The 23,322-nt window shown below is 40.1% G+C and overlaps 1 protein-coding gene across 4 annotated transcripts in view; it reads right to left on the reverse strand.

Annotated features, from left to right (window-relative positions):
- Positions 1–7,321: 7,321 nt before the first annotated feature.
- IKBIP (IKBKB interacting protein) overlaps positions 7,322–23,322 on the reverse strand; it is a 30,202-nt gene continuing 14,201 nt past the window's right edge. For 2 of the 4 annotated variants that reach the window (XM_005571943.5, XM_005571942.5), the window contains one exon: positions 7,322–8,265. In XM_005571943.5, the coding sequence (XP_005572000.3) occupies positions 8,232–8,265 (34 nt within the window). In that variant the 3' untranslated portion in view covers positions 7,322–8,231. Of the gene's footprint in view, positions 8,266–18,097; positions 20,617–23,322 lie in introns of those variants that run through there. The other 2 variants (XM_074007577.1, XM_005571941.4) reach the window with 1 other exon arrangement.

Consider the following 23,322-nt stretch of genomic DNA (forward strand, 5'->3'; position numbering starts at 1 on the left):
ACAACCTTGCACTCCAGCCTGGTGACAGAGTGATAACCTGTCTCCAAAAAAAAAAAAAAAAAAAGTATAATATTGCAATTTTCTTTGCATTACTGATGAGGAAAAATCTCAAAGTAATTGTAAAATATCCTGGATATCACATAGTTGAGAAACAAACTGATTTTAAACTTACAGGACTCTGTAGTTCATAGTTGAACACTGTGCCTTCCTGAAATGTCAAAGAATAGTGTACATTAATAAGCCAGCTACTATCGGCATCTTGTAAAAATTAAACATAAATAAAAGTTTAAACTATCTGTGGAATCATTTGTCTTTTAGAAGCCATCCCTGACTTCACATTCTCAGAGGTGTTCATAGAAGTGCATGAGATGTTAACCTCACCACTGATAAGGTTTATGAATCTCCTGGTTATTAAGGTGTGACCTGACAAGTTTTCTAGAAAGCAGCTATTCCAAAGTTTTCATGTGTGTTTTTATAGACACTGAGTGCAGTATGCAATAGTCACTTAATAAGTATTGCTATGCTGAATGAAAGAGCCTTGGGGATGTGTCTCTTACACAAGATATAATTCCTACCTAGTACTGTGAATAATAATTTGATGTTCAAATTATTGCCAGCTTGCTTTGCAGAATACAGCCAGCTTGCTTTGCAGAATACAGTGTATTGCAAAATTTGAAGATGGAAAATAATTCATATGACAGGTCATATCATTATTCCAAGACCCATGATCTTAACACTAGAGGGCTACGTTAGCCAAGGTTAAAACTGCTAAATCTCAAGGAAGCATTAACTTCTGAAAATATGGTATGCCCAACTTTTACTCATGTATAAGTTTGATGGTAAAATGTTATTTTACTTAATAGGTTATTGGAAACTGTTACATTAAGTGAAATCACAAATAATGAAACTATTTTTACCACAGGCTAGTTGATATAAATGAGTTAAGTTCTTAAAACATATTTCCGGTCACAAAAATATAACCAAACTAATAAAGACCAAAACAATTCTAATATTAAGCATTAAATGAATATGAACTATACATGCATTTAAGAAAGATTATGGCTGGGCGTGGTGGCTCACACTTGTAATCCCAGCACTTTGGGAGGTCGTGGCAGGTAGATCATGAGGTCAGTAGTTTGAGACAAGCCCGGCCAACACAGTGAAACTCCATCTCTACTAAAAATACAAAAATTAGCTTAGGTATGGTGGTGGGCGTCTGTAATCCCAGCTACTCGGGAGGCTGAGGCAGGAGAATTGCTTGAACACGGGAGGCAGAGGTTGCAGTGAGCAGAGATTGTGCCACTGCACTCCAGCCTGGGCAACAGAGCTAGACTTTGTCTCAAAAAAAAAAAAAAAAAAAAAAAAGACTTCCTCTCTTGAATTTCACTTTGGTTGCCCAGGCTGGAGTCCATTGCAATCTCAGCTCACCACAAGCTCCACCTCCCGGGTTCAAGCGATTCTCCTGCCTCAGCCTCTCTAGTAGCTGAGATTACAGGCATGTGCCACCATGCCTGGCTAATTTTGTATTTTTAGTAGAGATGGGGTTTCTCCATGTTGGTCAGGCTGGTCTTGAATTCCTGATCTTAGGTGATCCGCCCGCCTCAGCCTCCCAAAGTGCTGGGATAACAGGCCTGAGCCACCTAGCCCGGCCTAAGACTTCCTCTCAAGCTTGGCATTTGGTCGATGGGGACCCACAGAGGAAGCAAGTTGGCAGAGTGAGGTGTGTCTACAGAGAAACAGGAACAACTCCCGAGACCACATGGCCCCTGAGGAAGAGAAAGTGCCTCTACTGACGCTGGCCGTCCGTTCCATATCCCAGGAAGACGCGTTATACCACAATACTTTTGGGGGGATGCTGGTGAGATGCTCATAAGAAATCCTTTTTTCTTTCCTTTTCTTTTTTTTTTTTTAATTTATTTTTATTTTTTTATTTTTATTTTTTTAGATGCAGTCTTGCTTTGTCACTCAGGCTGGAGTGCAATGACGCAATCTTGACTCCCTGCAACCTCTGCCTCCCGGGTTCAAGTGATTCTCCTGCCTCAGCCTCCTGAGTAGCTGGGATTGCAGGCATTTGCCACGGCACCTGGCTAGTTTTTGTATTTTTAGTAGAGAGAGGGTTTCGCCATGTTGGCAAGGCTGGTCTTGAACTCCTGAACTCAAGTGATCTGCTCACCTCTGCCTCCCAAAATGCTGGGATTACAGGCGTGAGCCACTGCGCCCCACCTGTTTTTTTTTTTTTCTTTTTCTTTTTTTTTTTTTTTTTTGAGACGGAGTCTCGCTCTGTCGCCCAGGCTGGAGTGCAGTGGCCCGATCTCAGCTCACTGCAAGCTCCGCCTCCCGGGTTCACGCCATTCTCCTGCCTCAGCCTCCCGAGTAGCTGGGACTACAGGTGCCCACCCCCTCGCCCGGCTGGTTTTTTTGTATTTTTTAGTAGAGACGGGGTTTCACCGGGTTAGCCAGGATGGTCTCGATCTCCTGACCTCATGATCCGCCCGTCTCGGCCTCCCAAAGTGCTGGGATTAGAGGCTTGAGCCACCGCGCCCGGCCCTGTTTTTACTTTCTTTTGTTTTTTCATGAGATGATTCTTAAAACCAGAGCCCTTGGCTGGGTGCGGTGGCTCACGCCTGTAATCCCAATGCTTTGGGAGGCCAAGGCGGGTGGATTGCCTGAGTTCAGGAGTTCCAGACCAGCCAGATCAACACAGTGAAATCCCATCTCTACTAAAATACAAAAAATTAGCTGGGCGTGGCAGTGTGTGCCTGTAATCCCAGCTACTAGGGAGGCTGAGGCAGGAAAATTGCTTGAACCTGGGAGGTGGAGGTTGCAGTAAGCCGAGATCGCACCACTGCACTCCAGCCTGGGCAACAGAGCGAGACTCCATCTCAACAACAACAACAATAACAACAACAAACAGAGCCCTAACTAACCTATTATGGCTGACTGTAAGTTCTGTGAGATTAGGGAACACTTGATGATAGCTACTAGTCACTCACTATGTATCCACTGAAGCACCTACCCTGGTGTTCTACACATATTCATAAATGGTTTTGAACAAATGAATGAAACAACCAAGGGTAAAACTATCTGCTATTTATCCAGAGGCAGAACCAGAGCCATGGGCCCATGTAGTGGGCGCGAGTAGTGGGACACGGAACATTGTTCAACCTGTTCTAGATGTACCTGTAACCTCAGTGTCTGAATACTAGACAGAGGTGGAACTGAGACAGACCATAGGTGAGATAACTATTTCACAAGTAAGCTATATCCCATAGACTCCTTTAAAAGGATGAGACAATGATAAGATGTGAGAGTTAATTTTATGCATCAATTGGCTGGGCCATGATGTCCAGACGTTTGGTTTAACATTATATTGGATGTTCCTATGAGGGTGTTTTTTTGGATGAGATTAACATTCTAATCAGTGGACCTCGATTGCCCTCCATAATGTGAGTGGCAATTCACATTCAATCAGTTGAAGGCCTGAATAGAACAAAAGAGTAGATCCCCCCACTCCCACCCAAGCAAGAAGGAATTCTGCCTTCAGACTTGAACTGCAACACCAGCTCTTCCCTGAGGATCCAGACTAATGGCCCACCTTGCTGATTTTAGATTTGCCATCTCTGTAATCCATGTAAACCAATTCCTTAAACCTCTCTCTTTCTCCCTCTACATCCTGTTGCTTCTGTTTCTCTGGAGAATCCTGATACTACACAAGTTTCTGGTAATAATGACTCAATCTTTCTTTGCTTTTTTTGACACAGGGTCTCACTGTTGCCCACGCTGGAGTGCAGATCATAGCTCACTGCAGACTCTACCTCCTGGGCTCAAGTGATTCTCCCACCTCAGCCTCCCCATTAACTGAGACTACAGGTGCACACCACACTGACCAATTTTTTTGTATTTTTTTGTAGAGATGGGATTCACCATGTTGGCCAGGCTGGTCTCAAACCCCTGAACTCAAGTGATCTGCCTGCCTCAGCCTCACCAAAATGCTGGGATTACAGGTGTGAGTCACTGTTCCTGGATATCAATTTTTCAAATAAGACAGAACATTTCCTGTCAATAGCTTGGAGAAAGTGAACCAAGTTTGAGTACATAGTTAACTTTTCCATGGCAAAAAGCCCAAGGATTGGTGATGAGCCATTCTGGTATAAGAATTCATAAACTCGGCCAGGCATGGTGGCTCATGCCTGTAATCTCAGCATTCTGGGAGGCCGAGGCAGGCGGATCATGAGGTCAGGAGATAGAGACCATCCTGGCTAACATAGTGAAACCCCGTCTCCACTAAAAATGCCAAAAAAAAAAAAAAAAGAAAAAAAAAATTAGCCGGGCGTGGTGGCGGGCGCCTGTAGTCTCAGCTACTCAGGAGGCTGAGGCAGAAGAATGGCTTGAACCCAGGCGCAGAGCTTGTAGTGAGCCAAGATCGCACCACTGCACTCCAGCCTGGGCAACAGAGGAAGGCTCGGTCTCAAAAAAAAAAAAAAAAAAGAATTCATAAACTCGCCAGGCACAGCGGCTGACACTTGTGATCCCAGCATTTTGGGAGGCCAAGGCAGGAGGATTGCTTGACCTTAGGAGTTCGAGACCACTCTGGGCAGTATAGGCAGACTTCATCTCTACAAAAAAAAAAAAAAAAAAAAAAATCAAAAAAGTAGTTGGGGTTGGTGGTGAATTCATGTAGTCCTAGCTACTCAGGAGGCTGAGTGTGAGGAATGCTTGAGGTCAGGAGGCAAGAGGCTGCAGTGAGGCATGATCATGCCACTGCACTCCAGCTTGGGTGACAAAATGAGACCCTGTCTCAAAACAACAAGAACAAACACACAGAATTTATAAACTCTTATTTTTGAGGTGACCAGCTCTGTGGATCTGGGTATCCTTCATGGTAGGCATTTGAAACTGGGGCTAATGCTGTGTGGGTTTACTTTAGGTTATTATATTGTACTTAACAACATTTATTGATGAGCTATTACACATATAAACACAAATATTTCAAGTGTATACTGTAATGCCAGAACTCTGGGAGGCCAAAGCAGAAGAATCACTTGAACCCAGGAGTTCAAGACCAGCCTGGGCAACATAAGGAGATCCCATCTCCACCAAAAAAAAAAAAAAAGAAATTAGCCAGGCATGGTGGCTTGCGACTGTAGTCCCAGCTACTCAGGAAGCTGAGGTGGAAGGATCATTTGAGTCCAGGAGGTCGAGGCTGCTGTGAGCCATGATCAAACCACTGTACTCCAGCCTGGGTGACAGAGTGAAAACCTGTCTCAAAAATAAAAGTAAATAAAAATTTAAAAAATGTACACTTTGATGAGTTTTGACATATATCTATCATAATGAAGATAATAAACATCCTTCACTCCTTTTCCTTGTGGCTCTTTGTAATCTATACCTGTCTCCATCTCTATCTCCAATTGTGATGGATAATTTTATGTTTCAACCTGCCTGGGCTAAGGGATGCCCAGATAGCCTGTAACATTATTTCTGGGTGTGTCTGTGACAGTGTTTCCAGAAGAGCTTAGCATTTGACTTGGTAGACTGCATAAAGATCACTCTCATTAATGTGGGTGAGCATCATCCCATCCATTTAGGGCCTGGATAGAACAAAAAGGCAGAAGGGTGAATTTGCTACTCTTTGAGCTGGGACATCCATCTTCTCCTGCCCTCAGACATCAGTGTTCCTGGTTTTGGGCCTTTGGTCTTGCACCAGGACTTACGCCATTACTTCCTTTGGTTGTCAGGGCTTCAGACTCTGAATTAAACCACTGACTGTCCTAGTTTTCCAGTTTGCAGATGAAAGATTGTTGGATTCTTGGCCTCCATAATCATGTGAGCCAATTCCTAGAATCTATCTCTTATCTATTTATCTATCTATCCATCCATCCATCATCTATCTTATCTGTCATCTATCATCTATCTATCTATCTATCTATCAATCTATCATCATCTATCTATCTATCATCATCTATCCACCCATCCATCATCCACCACTCACCTACCTACCTATCAATCATCTGTCCATCCATCCTATTGATTCTGTTTCTCTGCAGAATCCTAATGCAACAGGCAACCACTGATCTACTTTCTGTCACTTTAGATTACTTTGTATTTTCTAAAGTTTTATGTAATTGGAATTGCCAATGCTGTTAGAGCCTCCTTTTTTTTTTTTTTTTTTGAGATGTAGTCTTGCTCTGTCTCCCAGTCTCCCTGGCTGGAGTGCAATGGCACAATCTCTGATCACTGCAACATTTGCCTCCCGAGTTCAAGCGATTCTCCTGCCTCAGCTTCCCAAGTAACTGAGATTACAGGTGCCCATCACCTTGCCCGGCTAATTTTGTATTTTTAATAGAGACGTGGTTTCACCATGTTGGCCAGGCTGGTCTCAAACTCCTGACCTCAGGTGATACACCTGCCTCGGCCTCCCAAAGTGCTAGGATTACAGGTGTGAGGCACAGAGCCCGGACTTATAGCCTCCTTCTCTAGTTGCTTTGGCTATTTCTGGTCACATCATCATGATACGAATTGTGTTGCTTTGAGGCAGAGTCTCTGTCTGAGGCTTGTCAAGCCCCCTTCAGTCTACACCCTCCCCTACAACCCTTGCTCTAGAAGCCACTTTCCAACCCCTTTTATTAAGTAACATACTTGCTATGGCCTGAATGTGTCTCCCCAAAATTCATAGGTTGAAATCCAAAGTGAGACATTTGGGAGGGAATTAGGTCATAAGGTAGGAGGAGTCTTCATGGACAGGATTAGTGCCCCTGTAAAAGAGGCCCCAGATTGCTGCTTGCCCCTTCCACCATGCAAGGACACAGCTAAAAGGTGCTATCTATGAACCAGGAAGTGGGCCCACACCAGACACCGAATCTGCCAGCACCTTGATCTCAGACTTTCCAGCCTCTAGAACAGTGAGAAATAAATTTGTTAGTTACAGGCTACCTAAAGTTCTTGCTATACTGTTATATACCAGCCCAAATAGACCGAGACACTACTGTTCCTTTCCCTGTTTCCTAAAGCCATGAAGGACCCAGAAAGGCTTACTTTATTTTTTCCTCCCTGCAGCTCAGTGGCCGTGACCTTTCTAGTTTCTCTTCCTCTAATTGGATAATGACTGCTGCAGCCCTGTGCCCTGAGGGGTAGTTCTTCAGTTAGGTCCCCAAACACACATGCTGGGCTCCCTGGCAGCCAGAGAGGGCAAGTGGGGATTCAGATCCTGTCCCTTCGAGATCTCCCTATGCTACTAGCAGATTCTGCTTCTCCTACGTGTGTGTGTGTGTGTGTGTGTAACAACATGTATGTCAGAAGGATGGATAAAGTTCTTGCTATATAAAGTTGCCAAAATAGGTTTTAGCATATTTATTTTAGAAAACCGACCTGTTTAAAAGTTTTATTTTTACTGTACAAAATAGGATTAAACATAAAATGACTTTTACTCCAAAATATTATTTCTGATTTACCAGTCTTCTCACGAGAGGTCCCATTAAAACATTACCTTACTCTAATGCCAATGTCAGACTAATTCATATCTGAAATGTGTGCTATTTCATCTTTAATATCCTTAATCTCAGCTTGGACTATTGTTAAATTAGATATTTTTTCATTTAAGAAAGCAATTTCTTTCTCTCTTTGTAGTAAGTCGGTAACCAATCTCCCAATGCGTAGTGTTAAATCATTTACTAATGGTTCCAAACGGGAAAAGTCCTTCTTTAGATTATACACCTTTGGTTTTAGATCATTTGCAAAAGTCACTGTCTTCAGAACTTTGGCTCTGTCACTTTCTAAGCTTAGAAATCTATCTGTATGTTTGTCGAAGCCACTCTTTAGTTCAGTTAGTGTCTTCTTAACAGAGTTAATTCTTTGTGAATTTTCAGATGCTGTCTTTCGGAGCGTTGCTGTTCGATCAATACTACTTGAAAGAAGATCACCTATATTTTTTACTGTATTTTTTTCTACTTTTTCTATTTTATTTTCTAGTTCTTGCACAGAATCTGTCAATGATATTACATCAGTTACTAAACCTGAAATCCGTCGTATATCTGTTTTTACAGTTGTAATCTTGAGACCAACATCTTTTGCCATGGAAGTTGTACTTTGGTCTACTTTTGTAACATCTTGAGAAAGCGCTGTCAGATTGTTGTTCAGTATATCCTGTTTTTCAGTTATCCTATTGGACCAAATTTTTACCTCATTAATTTCTTCCTGTAGACGCTTTAGATGAGCAATTATTTGAAAAGACTTCAATTGTTCCACGATAGCTTCAGATTTCTGCCACTATAAGAAAATATAATATCACAATGATTAAATTTATTAGAAGCTTAACATTTAAAATTCATCTTAAATTTTATAATTCTTTTTAATTTTTTTTTTTTGAGATGGAGGCTTGCTCTGTTACCCAGGATGGAGTACAGTGGCATGATCTCGGCTCACTGCAACCTCTGCCTCCTGGGTTCAAGTGCTTCTCCTGACTCAGTCTCCCAAGTAGCTGGGATTACAGGCACCGACCCCCACCTCAGCTAACTTTTTTTGTATTTTTAGTAGAGACAGGGCTTCACCATGTTGGACAGGCTGGTCTCGAACTCCTGACCTCTGGTTATCTGCCCACCTTGGCCTCCTAAATCCATGCCTGGAATTACAGGTGTGAGCCACCACACCTTGCCTTATGTTATTTTATTTTATTTTATTTTATTTTTTTGAGACGGAGTCTCGCTCTGTCGCCCAGGCTGGAGTGCAGTGGTGCCATCTCGGCTCACTGCAAGCTCCGCCTCCCGGGTTTACGCCATTCTCCTGCCTCAGCCTCCCGAGTAGCTGGGACTACAGGCGCCCGCCACCTCGCCCGGCTAATTTTTTTGTATTTTTAGTAGAGACGGGGTTTCATTGTGTTAGCCAGGATGGTCTCGATCTCCTGACCTCGTGATCCGCCCGTCTCGGCCTCCCAAAGTGCTGGGATTACAGGCTTGAGCCACCGCGCCCGGCCAACCTTATGTTATTTTTTAACTACAACTTTACTGTTCTTCTGGAAAGCATATGGTAAAAGATGGCTTCAAAAGTAAGAGAATTTAGAACAATGTAAGTGAATTACTAATGAATAAGAAGGAAACACTACAAAAATTTCATGAAATGTCACTGGAAATTACACTTTTTATGTTATAATATTTTCACAATTGGTCTTCTGTACAGTAATAAAATGAGCTACATGAGACAGTGATTATGGTTTTTCAGTTGCTGGAGAAGGGAAAAGAAAGTTTCTTCTAATCGAGCTTTGCCGGGTAAGACAAGGCAACATAACTTCTTTTTTATTTCAGCTTTACTAAGGTATAATTGACAAATTAAAATTGTATATATTTATTGTGTACAATGTAATGTTTTGATATACATATCTACACACATCTTGTGAATGATTAAATCAAGCTAATGAATATATCTATCACCTCATTTTTTTTTTTTTTTGGAGATGGAAGTCTCACTCACTCTGTCACCCAGGCTGGAATGCAATGGCCCAATCTCTGCTCACTGCAACCTCTACCTCCTGGGTTCAAATGATTCTCCTGCCTCAGTCTCCAGAGTAGATGGTGCCACAGTTGTGCGCCACCACGCCTGGCTAATTTTTGTATTTTTAGTAGTGACAGGGTTTCACCATGTTGGCTAGGCTGGTCTGAAACACCTAATCTCAAGTGATTCGCCCGCCTCAGCCTCCCAAAGTGCTAAGATTATAAGCCCTGAGCCATCATGCCTGGCCTCTTAGCAGTTTTCAAGTATATATTATTATTATTTATAGTCATCATACTATACAATAGATCTCTAGAACTTATTCCTCCTGTTTAACTGAAACTTTGTATTCTTTGATCAACATCTCTCTATTGCCCTACCCTGTCCCCTCCAATCCCTCATAACCACTATTCTACTCAGTACTTCTATGAGTCTGACTTTTTTAGATTTCACATATAATTGACATCATGTAGTATTTGTCTATCTGTGCCTGGTTCATTCCACTTAGCTTAATATCCTTTAGGTTCATCCATGTAGTCACAAATAACAGGATTTCCCTCTTTTTAAAGGCAGAACAGCATTGTGTGTGTGTGTGTGCTATTTATCCATTCATCTGTTGATTGACACTTAGGTTGATTCTACATATCTTGGCTATTGGGACTAACGCTGTAATGAATATGGGAGTGCAGATAACTCCTTGACATACTGATTCATTTCTTTTGGATATATATCCAAAAGTTGGATTGCTGGATCATATGATTATTCATCGTGTTTTTTTTTTTTTGAGGAAACTCCATACTGTTTTCCATAATGGCTATACATTCCCATCCACAGTGTACAATGGTTCCCTTTTCTCTACATTCTCACCAACACTTATCTTTTGTCTTTTTGATAATAAATATTCTAACAGGTGTGAGTTGAAACCTCATTGTGGTTTTAATTTTTCATTTCCCTGATAATTAGTGATGTTGAGCATTTTTTCCGTATACCTGTTGGCCATTACTGTGTCTTTTTTTGAGAAATGTCTATTCATGTCCATAGCCCATTGTTTAATCGTGTTTTTTTTTTTTTTTTTTTTTTTTTTTGCTATTGAGTTCTTTATATATTTTGGATATTAAGCCATTCTCAGACTTATGGTTCATGAGTATTTTCTCCCATTCTATAGGTTGTCTCTTCACTCTGTTGACTGTTTCCTTTTCTGTACAGAAGCTTTTTAGGTTGATGCAATCCTATTTATCTATTTTTGCTTTTGTTGCTTGTTCTTTTCGGGTTCTATTCAAAAAAATCTTTGCCAAGACTAAAGTCAAGAAGCTTTTTCCTCATGTTTTCTTCTAGTAGTTTTCAATTTCTGGTGTTACATTTAAGTCCTCAATTCATTTTGAATTGGTTTTTGTATATGGTTTGACATAAGGGTCCAGTTTCATTCTTCCGCATAGGATATCCAGTTTTCTCAACAGCATTTATTAGAGAGATGTCCTTTCCCCATTGTGTGTTTTTGGCACCTTGGATGAGAATCATTTGAACATATACTTGTAGATGTATTTCTGGGCTCTCTATTCTGTTCCATTAGTCCATGTTTTTTCAAATGCTAGTATTACGCTGTTTGGATTACTACAGCTTTGCAGTGTATTTTGAGATCAGGTAGTGTGATGTCTCCAGCTTTGTTCTTTTTGCTCAAGATTGCTTTGGCTATTTGGGGTCTAAGGTAACTGCAAACAAGTTATAGCAAATGCTAGAATGAAGGGACCAATGTCAAAGACTATATGTCTATGCTTTATTGGCCTGTAACTTTTATGAACAGTTTTCTGGCCTATCTAACCATCCATGAGACCTTGAATAATTCAACTAATTCTCAAGTTCCTAGTATGTTGTTAGGCATGCAAAATATGAGGAACATAAAGATGAGTATAACTCGAGTTGTGGTCTCAACTTAGTTTAGTAGAGAAGACAGATAAGTAAAATAAAATAATTTCCAAGGTTCTAAGATTCTGATTCCAAATGCAGCCGTTTTTCACCTTTTGTATGTTTCAATGCCATCCTTCTTCCCCACCATACATTATGTATTGAAAGTTCTTTTTTTTTTTTGAGACGGAGTCTGGCTCTGTCACCCAGGCTGGAGTGCAGTGGCGCGATCTTGGCTCACTGCAAGCTCCGCCTCCCGGGTTTATGCCATTCTCCTGCCTCAGCCTCCCAAGTAGCTGGGACTACAGGCGCCCGCCACCTCGCCCGGCTAGTTTTTTGTATTTTTTAGTAGAGACAGGGTTTCACCGTGTTAGCCAGGATGGTCTCGATCTCCTGACCTCGTGATCCGCCCGTCTCGGCCTCCCAAAGTGCTGGGATTACAGGCTTGAGCCACCGCGCCCAGCCTGAAAGTTCTTAAATTGTCATCATCTTGATTTAACTTGGACACATTAACTGATAAACATTTTGAGCCACCCAAGTGTCTGGCAACATTTTGAGTTGTTATTTTTGTTGTTGTTTGTGATGATGGTCCTGTGTCTGTGCACACACATGTGCGTGCCTATATAGCAGTGTTGGGGAGTTGAATATTTTATTGAACTTTAAATATTTGACATTTTATTGCACTGTGCCATCAGTTAATAAAATGAAGAAGGGAAAATTACACAGTAATAAGATGGATAGATCTCATAAACAATACAAAGTTGGATAAAGTCGGACAATCAAAACAAAAATGCAAATCAGGTAAGACTATTTAGCTTCAATCAGAAGATTAGCCTATGGACTGTGTGCTCAATTATGAAGAAAAACAAATTAAGAAACAAATGTAAAATGGCTAGAAATACATTGCTAATGCCTATGCCCAAAGACAGACATACAGTAATTACTCTGGAAAAAGAATCCCATTTATAATGTGTAAGTCAATCATTTGACTTTTGCACATTTAACTTTCAGCTTGTTTTCTAGGAAAGCACTATGTTGTAAAGTAGGAAATTATAACTTTTTATTAATAAAACTAGCTTGATTCTATAACATATACTATAATGCAGTATGTGCTAATATGATCAAGAACAGTCTCTGCTTTTAGGGAGTTTGTAGTTTAGTTTGGGACACAGAATGTCGATAAATGTATTACTTAAAACTCAGAAAAGAAGACATAAAAAAGCTTGAGTCCAGGAGTTTGACACTGTAGTGTGCTATGATTGCGCCTATGAATACTAACTGTGCTGCAGCCTGGGCATATAGCAAGACCCCCATCTCTAAAACAAAAAAATTGAAATTAAAATTTATTAAAACAAATAATCAGACTGTAAAACATTTTTACAAAATTAAATATGCAGTATAATCTAAATATATCTTTTTGCTAAAATAATTGTGTATTTCTTCAATGTTTTCTTATCAATTATCTTTCTTTAAAAAAAAAATTTTGAGATGGGGGTCTCACTAAGCTGCCCAGGCTGGTCTTGAACTCCTGGCTCAAGTAATCCTCCCAAAATGCTGGGATTACAGGCATGAGCCACCACACCTAGCTTGAATTATCTTTCTTAAATTGTATTTGGCTGACTCAGCTAATGCCAACCTTTTGAGATTGTTTTGGTTATTATACATTTAGTTTTATTTAACATAAATAAAAATGCATTATGCTCAGAATATTACTTTGAGGGCAGCTTTAAAAAGAAGCAGCCATATAGTTGCAAAATAATTATAATGAAGTATGGAAATGGGGCAGTAGGACAAAATAATTCTAAGTAGCAACTCCCCCACTTCGCCCCATCACAAATGTTTAATTTCAAAATACACTTGAGGATTTTTCTCCTCAATCGCTTTATGCTAAAATTAATTATTGGTGGATAAGGTGGTCCAAAATGTGTTTTTTGGTAGAGAAGTGAGCTTGCGAAAATGTTCCTGTGGGTATGACATTAAGCAGTAGCCACAAATAGGAAGGAAACCAAGAAGTGATTGCAAAATCACATTTTATTTTTAAGGAGGAAGTTTTGCAATATAGTGTATTTGATGAAACAGTCTCTCAAGGGAGAAAAGACTAGATGGCTACTTTCGTCTATTTCATTACCAGGTTATCATTTATTAATGTATCTACTCTAGTAAAAGTAGCTTAATAGCAATTAAACAATTAAGATGTCGATGAATGGGCTTAGCTTATTCTTAGAAGGATCAGATTATTAGCAAGAAGCTGTTAGTAAATCTCTTTGTTTCACTTGGTTGTTTATAAAAGCAAGCTATCTTGAACTTCTTTTGATCTTTACTAAAATACAAGCTCAATACAATGTGGTAATAGTCTAGAGATTGTTGTATTAAATTACTTTAAAAATTACTTCGGGCTTGGTTAACCTATTTGCCTAGGATGGATAGAATAGTTAAGAGTCTATCAGTAGCTGAAAAGAGCACATCAGTGAAGGCTGGGAATGGTGGCTCATGCCTGTAATCCCAGCACTTTTGTGAGGTGGGGTGGATGGATCACTTGAGCTCAAGAGTTCAAGGCCAGCCTGGGCAACATGGTGAAACTCCATCTCTACAAAAATTACAAAAATAGTAGGGCTGAGCTGGGAGGATGGCTTGATCCTGGGAGGCAGAGGTTGCAGTGAGCTGAGATCATGCCACTGCACTCCAGTCTGGGCAACAGAACCAGACCCTTTCTCAGAAAAAAAAAAAATGTACATCAGTGATTTATTTATTTATTTATGAGATGGAGTCTCACTCTATTGCCCAGGCTGGAGTGCAGTGGTGCAATCTCTGCTCACTGCAACCTCTGCCGCCCAAGCGATTCTCTGGCCTCAGCCCCCCAAGTAGCTGGGATTACAGGCATGCACCACCACACCCGGCTAAGTTTTCTATTTTTATTTTATTTTTTTTTTTAGTAGAGACAGTGTTTCACCATGTTGCAAACTCCTGACCTCAAGTGATCCGCCCTCCTCAGCCTCCCAAAGTGCTGGGATTACAGGCATGAGCCATTGCCCCCAGCCAGAATATTTATTAAATTCCTATCATATATTCAAGGTATGAGGCTAGATGCCGTCCTGTAATGTTAAACATTACCTGGATCTACAAGCACAGCAACATGCTTCAAGAATATGATTTCTAGGTCCAATCTGCTTTCTAAAAACTTGCTAAAGGATTTTTTTTTTTTTTTTTTTTGAGACAGAGTCTTGCGCTGTTGCCCAGGCTGGAGTGCAGTGGTGCCATCTCGGCTCACTGCAACCTCCGCCTCCTGGGTTCAAGAGATTCTCCTGCCTCAGCCTCCCGAGTAGCTGGGATTACAGGCACCCACCATCACACTCAGCTAATTTTGTATTTTTAGCAGAGACAGAGGTTTCACCATGTTGGCCAGGATGGTCTCGATCTCCTGACCTCGTGATCCACCCACCTTGGCCTCCCAAAGTGCTGAAATTACAGGTGTGAGCCACTGCGCCCAGCTAGGATCTTTGAATTCTATTAAAGGACCTAGACATTTTATTGATCTGTATAATTTAAAACCATTTAGATCAGGCGCAGTGGCTCACACCTGTTATCCCAGCACCTTGGGAGGCCAAAGAAGGAGGATCCGTTGAGGTCAGGAGTTTGAGACCAGCCTGGGCCACATAGAGAGATCCTCATCTCTACTTTTTTTTATATTAAAAAAGGGGTAAATAAGTAAATAAAACCACTTAAAGTCAGAAGACATCTTAGCGATTATTGGTATAATTCTCTCCTTTTACTATTTAAAACTAAGCCCTAAAACAAAGTGCCCAGAATATGCAGTGGCAAAACCTATTAATAGATTAGAGGAGTACAGCCTAGGGATCTTCAGCACTGCTTTCTCCTCTTCTCCAATATTTATTCATTTATTGATTCCTTCTTATGCTCAAGGGCCAGACAATTTTAGAGCACAGCTACAGCTTTTGAGGGACTTACAGTCTGGTTTAATGGCAACATAGTAGAGAACACATTTGACTGAATTATTGCTTTTCGAGTTATCAAGATAGTTCTACTAACAGCAGATTTGTTGTGATTTTTCTCCCCTAGTTGAACAGTAGCAGGCTCCACGGTGTAGTGAGATGTCCTTGGCCTCTGGAATTGAACAGACTTAGGTCGACAGTGTGATTGCAAGGTTCCCAATGTTCCTGTCTCCATTTCCTTATTTGTAAAATGGGTCTAATAGCTAGCTAAGGTGTAGTAAGGATTAGTGATAATGACTGGCACAAGGTAGGTAATTAATATATACAGCTGTTATGATGATGATAATGAAGGCCGGGCGCAGTGGCTCACGTCTGTAATCCCAGCACTTTGGGAGGCCAAGGAAGGTGGATCACGAGGTCAAGATATCCAGATCATCCTGGTCAACATGGAGAAACCCCATCTCTACTAAAAATACAAAAATTAGCTGGACGTGGTGGCATGCGCCTATAGTCCCAGCTACTTGGGAGGCTGACGCAGGAGAATCGCTTGAACCCGGGAGGTGGAGGTTGCAGTGAGCCGAGATTGCACCACTGCACTCCACCATAGGGACAGAGTGAGACTTTGTCTTAAAAAAAAAAAAAAAAAAAAAGGAATGATGATGATGAATGCACATCTCCTAGAAATGCTTGACATACGTGTGGGTATGTCATTTTAACAGGTGCTAAAATGGTAGTTCTCTCCTTTCCTGCTGTATAAAGCTGGGGTGGAGTATTTTGATTTGTATTAAATTAATAGTTTATAGGCTGGTCATGGTGGCTTACGCCTCTAATCCCAGCACTTTGGGAGGTCGAGGTGGGAGAACTGCTTCAGCCCAGGAGTTTGAGACAACATGAGACTGTTTCTACAAAAAAATAAAATTACCTGGGCATGGTGGTGTGCACCTGTAATTCCCGCAATCTGAGGAGCTGAGATGGGAGGATCCCTTGGGCCCAGGAGGTTGAAGCTGCAGTGAGCTGTGATCACGCTGCTACACTCCAGCCTGGGTGACAGAGTGAGATCCTGTCTCAAGATTAATTAATAGCTTATAAATTGAAATGAGCAGGTGCTAGGAAAATTTGTAGAGCTTTTGTCAACTGTGCAAATATGGGGTAAGTCTACAAAGGATGTTTTTTTTTTTTCTTATTGAGTTTGGTAAATTTTCAGCATCATTGTTTTGTAATGGTACATCAAAATTTGAACAATTTATAGATTCATACGAAGGTCTACAATTAGGTTGACATTAAAAATACTACTACTAATTTTGCATCTTATGGGTTTTTCTATGAAGCCATACAGGCTAATAAATGTAGAGTTTTAGTTATAAAATATACAAGTATACTTAGTCAATAGTTTCTGATCATTTAGCTAAATTTAAGGCAATGTTACATTTAAAAATTGTATATTCAAGAGTTTAAAGTAGGTACTTGTATTGTAAAAGTGATTTATTCATGTTACATTAAAAAAAATTGATCCAGTACTTTTTTTTTTTTGGAGTCTCACTCTGTTGCCAGGCTGTAGTACAATGGCTTGATTTTGGTTCACTGCAACCTCTGCCTCCCAGGTTCAAGCAATTCTCCTGCCTCAGCCTCCCAAGTAGCTGGGATTACAGGTACCTGCTACCACATCTGGCTAATTTTTTTATTTTTAGTAAAGACAGGGTTTCACCATATTGGCCAGGCTGGTCTCCAACTCCTGACCTCAGCTGACCCGCCCACCTCAGCCTCCCAAAGTGCTGGGATTACAGGGGTGAGCCACTGCGCCCAGCTGATCCAGTACTCTTATGCTTTTGAGACACGGTCTTGCTCTGTCACCCAGGCTGGAATGCAGTGGTGCAGGTCACTGCAACCTTGAACACCTGGGCTCAGCCTCCTGTGTCGCTAGGACCACAGGGATGCACTTTTTTTTTGACTTTTAGTAGACATGAAGTCTCACCATGTTATCCAGGCTGGTCTTGAACTCCTGAGCTCAAGCGATCCTCCCACCTCAGCGTCCCAGAGTATTGGAATGATAGGAGTGAGCCATTGTGCTTGGCCCCACTTTTCCTTACACTTTTTTTTTTCTTTGTAGGGACGGGGTCTCACTATGTTACCCAGGCTGTCTCAAACTCCTGGGCTCAAGCCATTCTGCCTCAGCCTCCCAAAGTATTGGGATTACAAGCATGCGGCACTGTGCCTGGCCACTGTATAAGAAATTAATTGATATAAAATTTATTATCAGTTACAAAGATACAAAAATGTGTTTTAGGATATTGGTAATTTTCCCTAAAGAGAAGACTAACAATGTAATTTAATATTTGATATACAGGAAAGTTTTTGAAATTTTAAGCTTCTGGGTTAAATAAATGAATGGAAGAAACAAAAAGACAAATTAAGTACATCTAAATCTCTATAATAACAATTTCTTAATAGGAAAACCTCTTCGTAAATACAGGATATGTCTATATCTACATATCTATACACACATGCACACACATATACACTTTAATAGTTTTCTCATGTTATACTTGTAGAAGTGCAGTTTTTCTTTCCCTTGTATCATCATAGAGCACAGTGGCCACATTGTTTTCATTTACTTTCAGTAACCATTACCATGGTATATATAAGTTCAAATAACCTTATATTAAATGTAGTGATAGGTGAGAAAAAAATATTTAAACGTGAAGAGTATAAGAGAAGAAATTACATTTGCCTTGACAGGATGGAGGTTAAAACAACAAAGTTCCAGCTTACTTTATAATCTGTTTTATTAGCATTAAAATAAAAGTAAACAAATAGAATTTTGTCAGTGCACGCAAATGAGACATTCAGAAGTCAAGAAGTGTAACTTTAATACTGCAAAAATTAATGCTATGCCCCTTAACAACAGAACTCGCCAGGCTTATTTTTATGATTCATGGCTGCCTACCATAGGCCCTCTTAATTCCGATGGAGAACGAGTTTGGGGGTCCTACAAAAACTCGCAAATTTACATATTAAGACTACTTGATCAAAACTACCTTTTTGTAACTGACTGCTTTCAAGTTCTTTAATTCCACTGAAAACTTCATTATAAAACTGGTAAGGTTACTGACAAAGAAACAAGAACAAAATTCCACATACAGTTGACTACATTATATAACTTCAAATAAAATCAATTCGTAAAACAAATTTAGTGGTTTGGGAAATCTTTAAAATGACATACTTTTAACTATCATAGTTATTATCATAACTAGTTATCAGAGTTATGTTACTTTTCCCTCAAAACAGACCACAGGCTTATTTATTTTTATTTATGTATTTATTTATTTATTTTTGAGACAGAGTCTCGCTTTGTCACCCAGGCTGGAGTGCAGTGGCGCAATCTCGGCTCACTGTAAGCTCTGCCTCCCGGGTTCATGCCATTCTCCGGCCTCAGCCTCCCGAGTAGCTGGGACTACAGGCACCCGCCACCATGCCCGGCTAATGTTTTGTATTTTTTAGTAGAGACGGGGTTTCACCATGTTAGCCAGGATGGTCTCGATCTCCTGACCTCATGATCTGCCCACCTCGGCCTCCCCAAGTGCTGGGATTACAGGCGTGAGCCACTGCGCCTGGACTATTTATTTTTAAGTAAACCATCTAGAGATCATGGATCTAGCAAACTCATGTCTAACACAGTTGGAACTTAAAACCCAGGTATATAAAGATATTTCAAAGATGTATATACACATAATTCCTAAGAAAGGCCTTATGTAAGAACATACTTACTCTGATTTTAAAAGTCTTACAAGTATCCATAACACAGTTTAGAACCTTAACAAAAACTAAAATGTTTCCCAGGCTTCATAGTTTTTCAGAAAGTGCATATTAATTCATAGCAAAGGCACCAGACTCTCCCTCACGCATGTTATCTTTTATTTTACACAAAACTCCCATGAACTTGGTTGTATGGATTCTTAACCTGCAGTGAATTATGTAAGAAAGTGAAGAACTGGCTGAGGCAGGCACATTACCAACCAACCTGACATCAAGATTAGGTGACAGAAAAGGTATGAGACATAGGTTTGAAAAATGGCAAATTGGGGTCATTTAGTGAAGCAGTAAATACTCTTCATTAGCCCCTGGAGACATCAATATATGTGGGTCCAATATAATAGGTGAAATTAATAATGATGTCCACTAATGCTTTAAAAACATTAAAAGTATTAAGTATCTTGTTTTAAAAGTAGAGAAACATTTTTAAAGAACTATTTCTATTTAAAATGGTTAAAATGAAATAAGTTTCAGTGCTTAAAAAGCTTTGATTATGTGGATAATCCATTTGTGTGGACATCTCATTTATTTTCCAATAATGTAGGATAAGATGAGGCATATCAAGGTAACTCAAAATCAATGGACTAATCAATTTATGTATAATGATATGGTTCATCAGAATAAAGGTCATTTAAAAATCACCACCAATTCCTTTATTTTCTATATTATATTCTTTCACAGTTTCCTTTTCTCCTGTAGTATGCATTGAGTATACTATAAAATCATGAACTTTTTCTTTTAGAACATCCAGTTCATTTTGCATCTTTAATATGCGATTATCATACTGAATTCCTTCAAGGGTTTTCTGCATCTCCATTATTTCAGACACTGCTTTCAGCATATCATCTTCCATATTAAACATCTGCATAGTCAAGTCTTCCATTTTCTTTTCTGTTCCTATCAGATCCTGAGAGACTCTGAGAACAGAGCGAACAGCACTTTCAATTGTTGGCAAATGTGTCTTGCATTCTTCAACTTTGGGTTCGTAGTCGGAAAGTTTATTAGTTAGATCTTCATCTCTGGCAAAGAGGGCATGCTGTTCCTCTTCTAACTTTTCAACTGCCTTTGTATCAGAGCCTAGCTGTTCCTCTACTCGCAGGAGATCTTCTTCTTCTTGTCTTTTTACTGTTCTAATATTTCTTAGTGTGCTATCTTCCAAATCTTTTAGCCGTTCAGTGAGCAATTTTATTTCCTGCTCAGCCGAGTTAATTTGGACAGTTACTCGAGAATGTGCATGTTTTGCTTCTGATTTGAAAATGTCTGTATTAATGTTTATTTCTTCTAGGCTTTTCTTCCAAAAATCCGTAATATTCTGAAATTTCTCATTAAGGCTTTGAATCCTTTGAGTGAGCACCTCTTCATTATTTTGAATGCCATGCATGGTATCTTGGAGGTTGGATACTTCCTGCTCAAACTGGGTCATCAAAGACATGGAAGATGTAGCTTCCTGAAGGATGCTTTCAGTAGACTCAAGCTGCATTTATAACACAAAACAATTCCCAAGGCTACTTAATAATTTTCATATTAGAGAAACACACTTTAACAATCAGGAGCATAACACATGCCATGTTAAAATTCTGAAGATGTCTAAAATATCCAAGTATATCAGAATCATGCTGACAAAGACATTTATTATGTTAATAGTTTTCACAAATATGTTAGCCCTGTGTTTTATTTATTTATTTATTTATTTGAGACAGCCTGTCACCCAGGCTGGAGTGCAGTCGAACCATCTCAGCTCACTGTAACCTCCGCCTCCTAGGTTCAAGGTATTCTCTTGCTTCAGCTTCTCCGAGTAGCTGGGATTACAGGTACGCGCCACCATGCCTAGCTAATTTTTGTTATTTTTTTGTACAGATGGGGTTTCACCATGTTGGTCAGGCTGGTCTCGAACTGTTGACCTCTAGTGATCTGCCTGCCTCGGCCTCCCAAAGTACTAGATTTACAGGCGAGAGCCGCTGCGCCTGGCCAGCACTGTTAAAAAAAAAAAATACACCTGAACACATAATCCTAGATATTTCAGCACTTCTATGGAAGCATATTCAAGAGAAAAGTAATGTTAAAGGGCCTGAAATAGATCACAATTTCCTCTTTTTAACTCCAATGGTAAGTAACTTAGATGTTATTTGGCTTTTTAGAAACTATAACTTTGTATAAAATTTGATATCTTTCCTAAATCCTGTAATTCTGGAAGGGTTTCTGCTGAAAAAAAATTTTTGACCAACCTCTTGCAGAGAAAGTACTAGAATCAGGTCTTACAGATACAAAGGCAAAATGAATCAAAAAACAGTTTAGTGAGACAAGTCAAATTGAATGGTAAGGTGTTTTAAGTATTTGTAAATTATGCTAAGCCTCTGGCACCTCCTAATCTGTGTCTGGAATATAGAAGGCCAAGTCATAGACCTCTTTTAGTCTACACTTAGATAACAGCTTTAGAGACTACAGGAAGGCCTAGAAATTATCATTAATTTATCATGTGCTTGCAGCATTACGCTGAAGACATAATACTGAACAAGATACAGTTCTGCCCTTAAGCAGCTTTGTTTAATTGACGAGAAAGACAAGTGTATATGCACTATGACAGGGGAAGAGCTGTGGAAGCACTCTGGTGGAGACCCAACCTAGACTTCAGTGATGAAGGAAAGTATTTTAGAAAAAGTAATATCTAATACCTGCTTCCAATTGCTTGCTCTCTAAATTAGCCTACACACTACTACTAGAGTAAGCTTTTAAAAACTGGTATGCCTATCATGGTACACTGTTACAAAACCTTTGATGTTCCCTAATACTTCCAGGATAAAGTCTCAAATTCTCTAACCTCTCCCTGTGCTATCCTCCTCTCCTCTTTATTTAGTTACGTTGTCCTTACTTCAAGGCTCAGACCGGATCTCAGCTCCTCGGTGCAGCATTTCTTCCACAGCCCTAGGCCTGACAACCTGAATTCCTGTAGTACCTATTACATATGCATTTGCCACATATTTGCCACTTAGCACATACAATTCACAAATTTTGAGGGTTCACTCTGTGCCAGCCTTGTGTGAGACAGTGGAGACAAATACAGCATAGTCCTTGATTTCACAATTTGATTGGGAGACAGTGTTTGGATCTTCTGCATCATATATTCTAGAGTCCCAACAAGATCTACCGAGTACCCTGTGTGAGGTAGTTCCATTATCAGGTTCTAGAGAAATGGAGATAAAAGATGCAGTGTTTGCTCTAAAGAGGAGTAAGGGAGCTAAACTAGCAACCAAAAAAATTACAATAGATTATAAGTAGTGCCACAAAAGAATTAGCATGGGGGGCAATGGATGCTTTGAGGAGAGATAAAAAGTTAGGAGGGTGGTGCAGAAAGGCCTGGAAGTGACTCCGAAATTGGACTCATTAACAGACTGATTAATTAGCAGGGTGCAGATGTGAAAGTTTCTAAATTTCATAGAAGAGACCATGTCTTATACCTTTGTGTAATCCCTACATCTCAGAGTACAAATAATACGTTTGTTGATGTTTAAGAAAAATGACCCTAAGCCTTCTAGTCCACCCCAATCAAGACCTAAAGAGTATATAACAAGAATGACTAACACCACTCTGAAATGTTGTTTAAAATTTATTTTAAGGGTTGGGCATGGTGGCTTACGCCTTAATCCCAACATGTTGGGAAGCCAAGGCAGAAGGACTGCTTGAGCCTAGGAGTTCGAGATCAGCCTGGGCACAAAGCAAGACCCTGTCTCTACACACACATACAAAAATTAGTTGGGCATGGTGGTGTGCGCCTGGAGTCCCAGCTACTTGGGAGGCTGAGGTGGGAGGATTCCTTGGGCCCAAGAGTTCAGGGTTGCAGTGAGCTATGATCATGCCACTGCATTCCATCCTGGGTGACCGAGCAAGACCCTGTCTCAAACACACACACACACACACACACACACACACACACACACACACACACTCAAAACAAAACAAAAAACCCAAAGAAATAAAAACTTCTTTTAAATGTACACATACAGCCATAATACAAGTTCCATTTAAAATCAATCATGAGAAATACTAACGATTAACATGTTTAGGTTTAGTTGTTTTATTAGCAGTATTTTGAAGAGGCAAGCTTATCCTTACCTAAGGTAATGTCCTGTTGAGGAGGTTCATCAGAGCCTCACTGTAATCTGAAGGCAGTACACCCCAAGTA

The sequence above is a fragment of the Macaca fascicularis genome, chromosome 11 (genome assembly GCF_037993035.2).
Source record: "Macaca fascicularis isolate 582-1 chromosome 11, T2T-MFA8v1.1".
NCBI classification, from domain to species: Eukaryota; Metazoa; Chordata; class Mammalia; order Primates; family Cercopithecidae; genus Macaca; species Macaca fascicularis.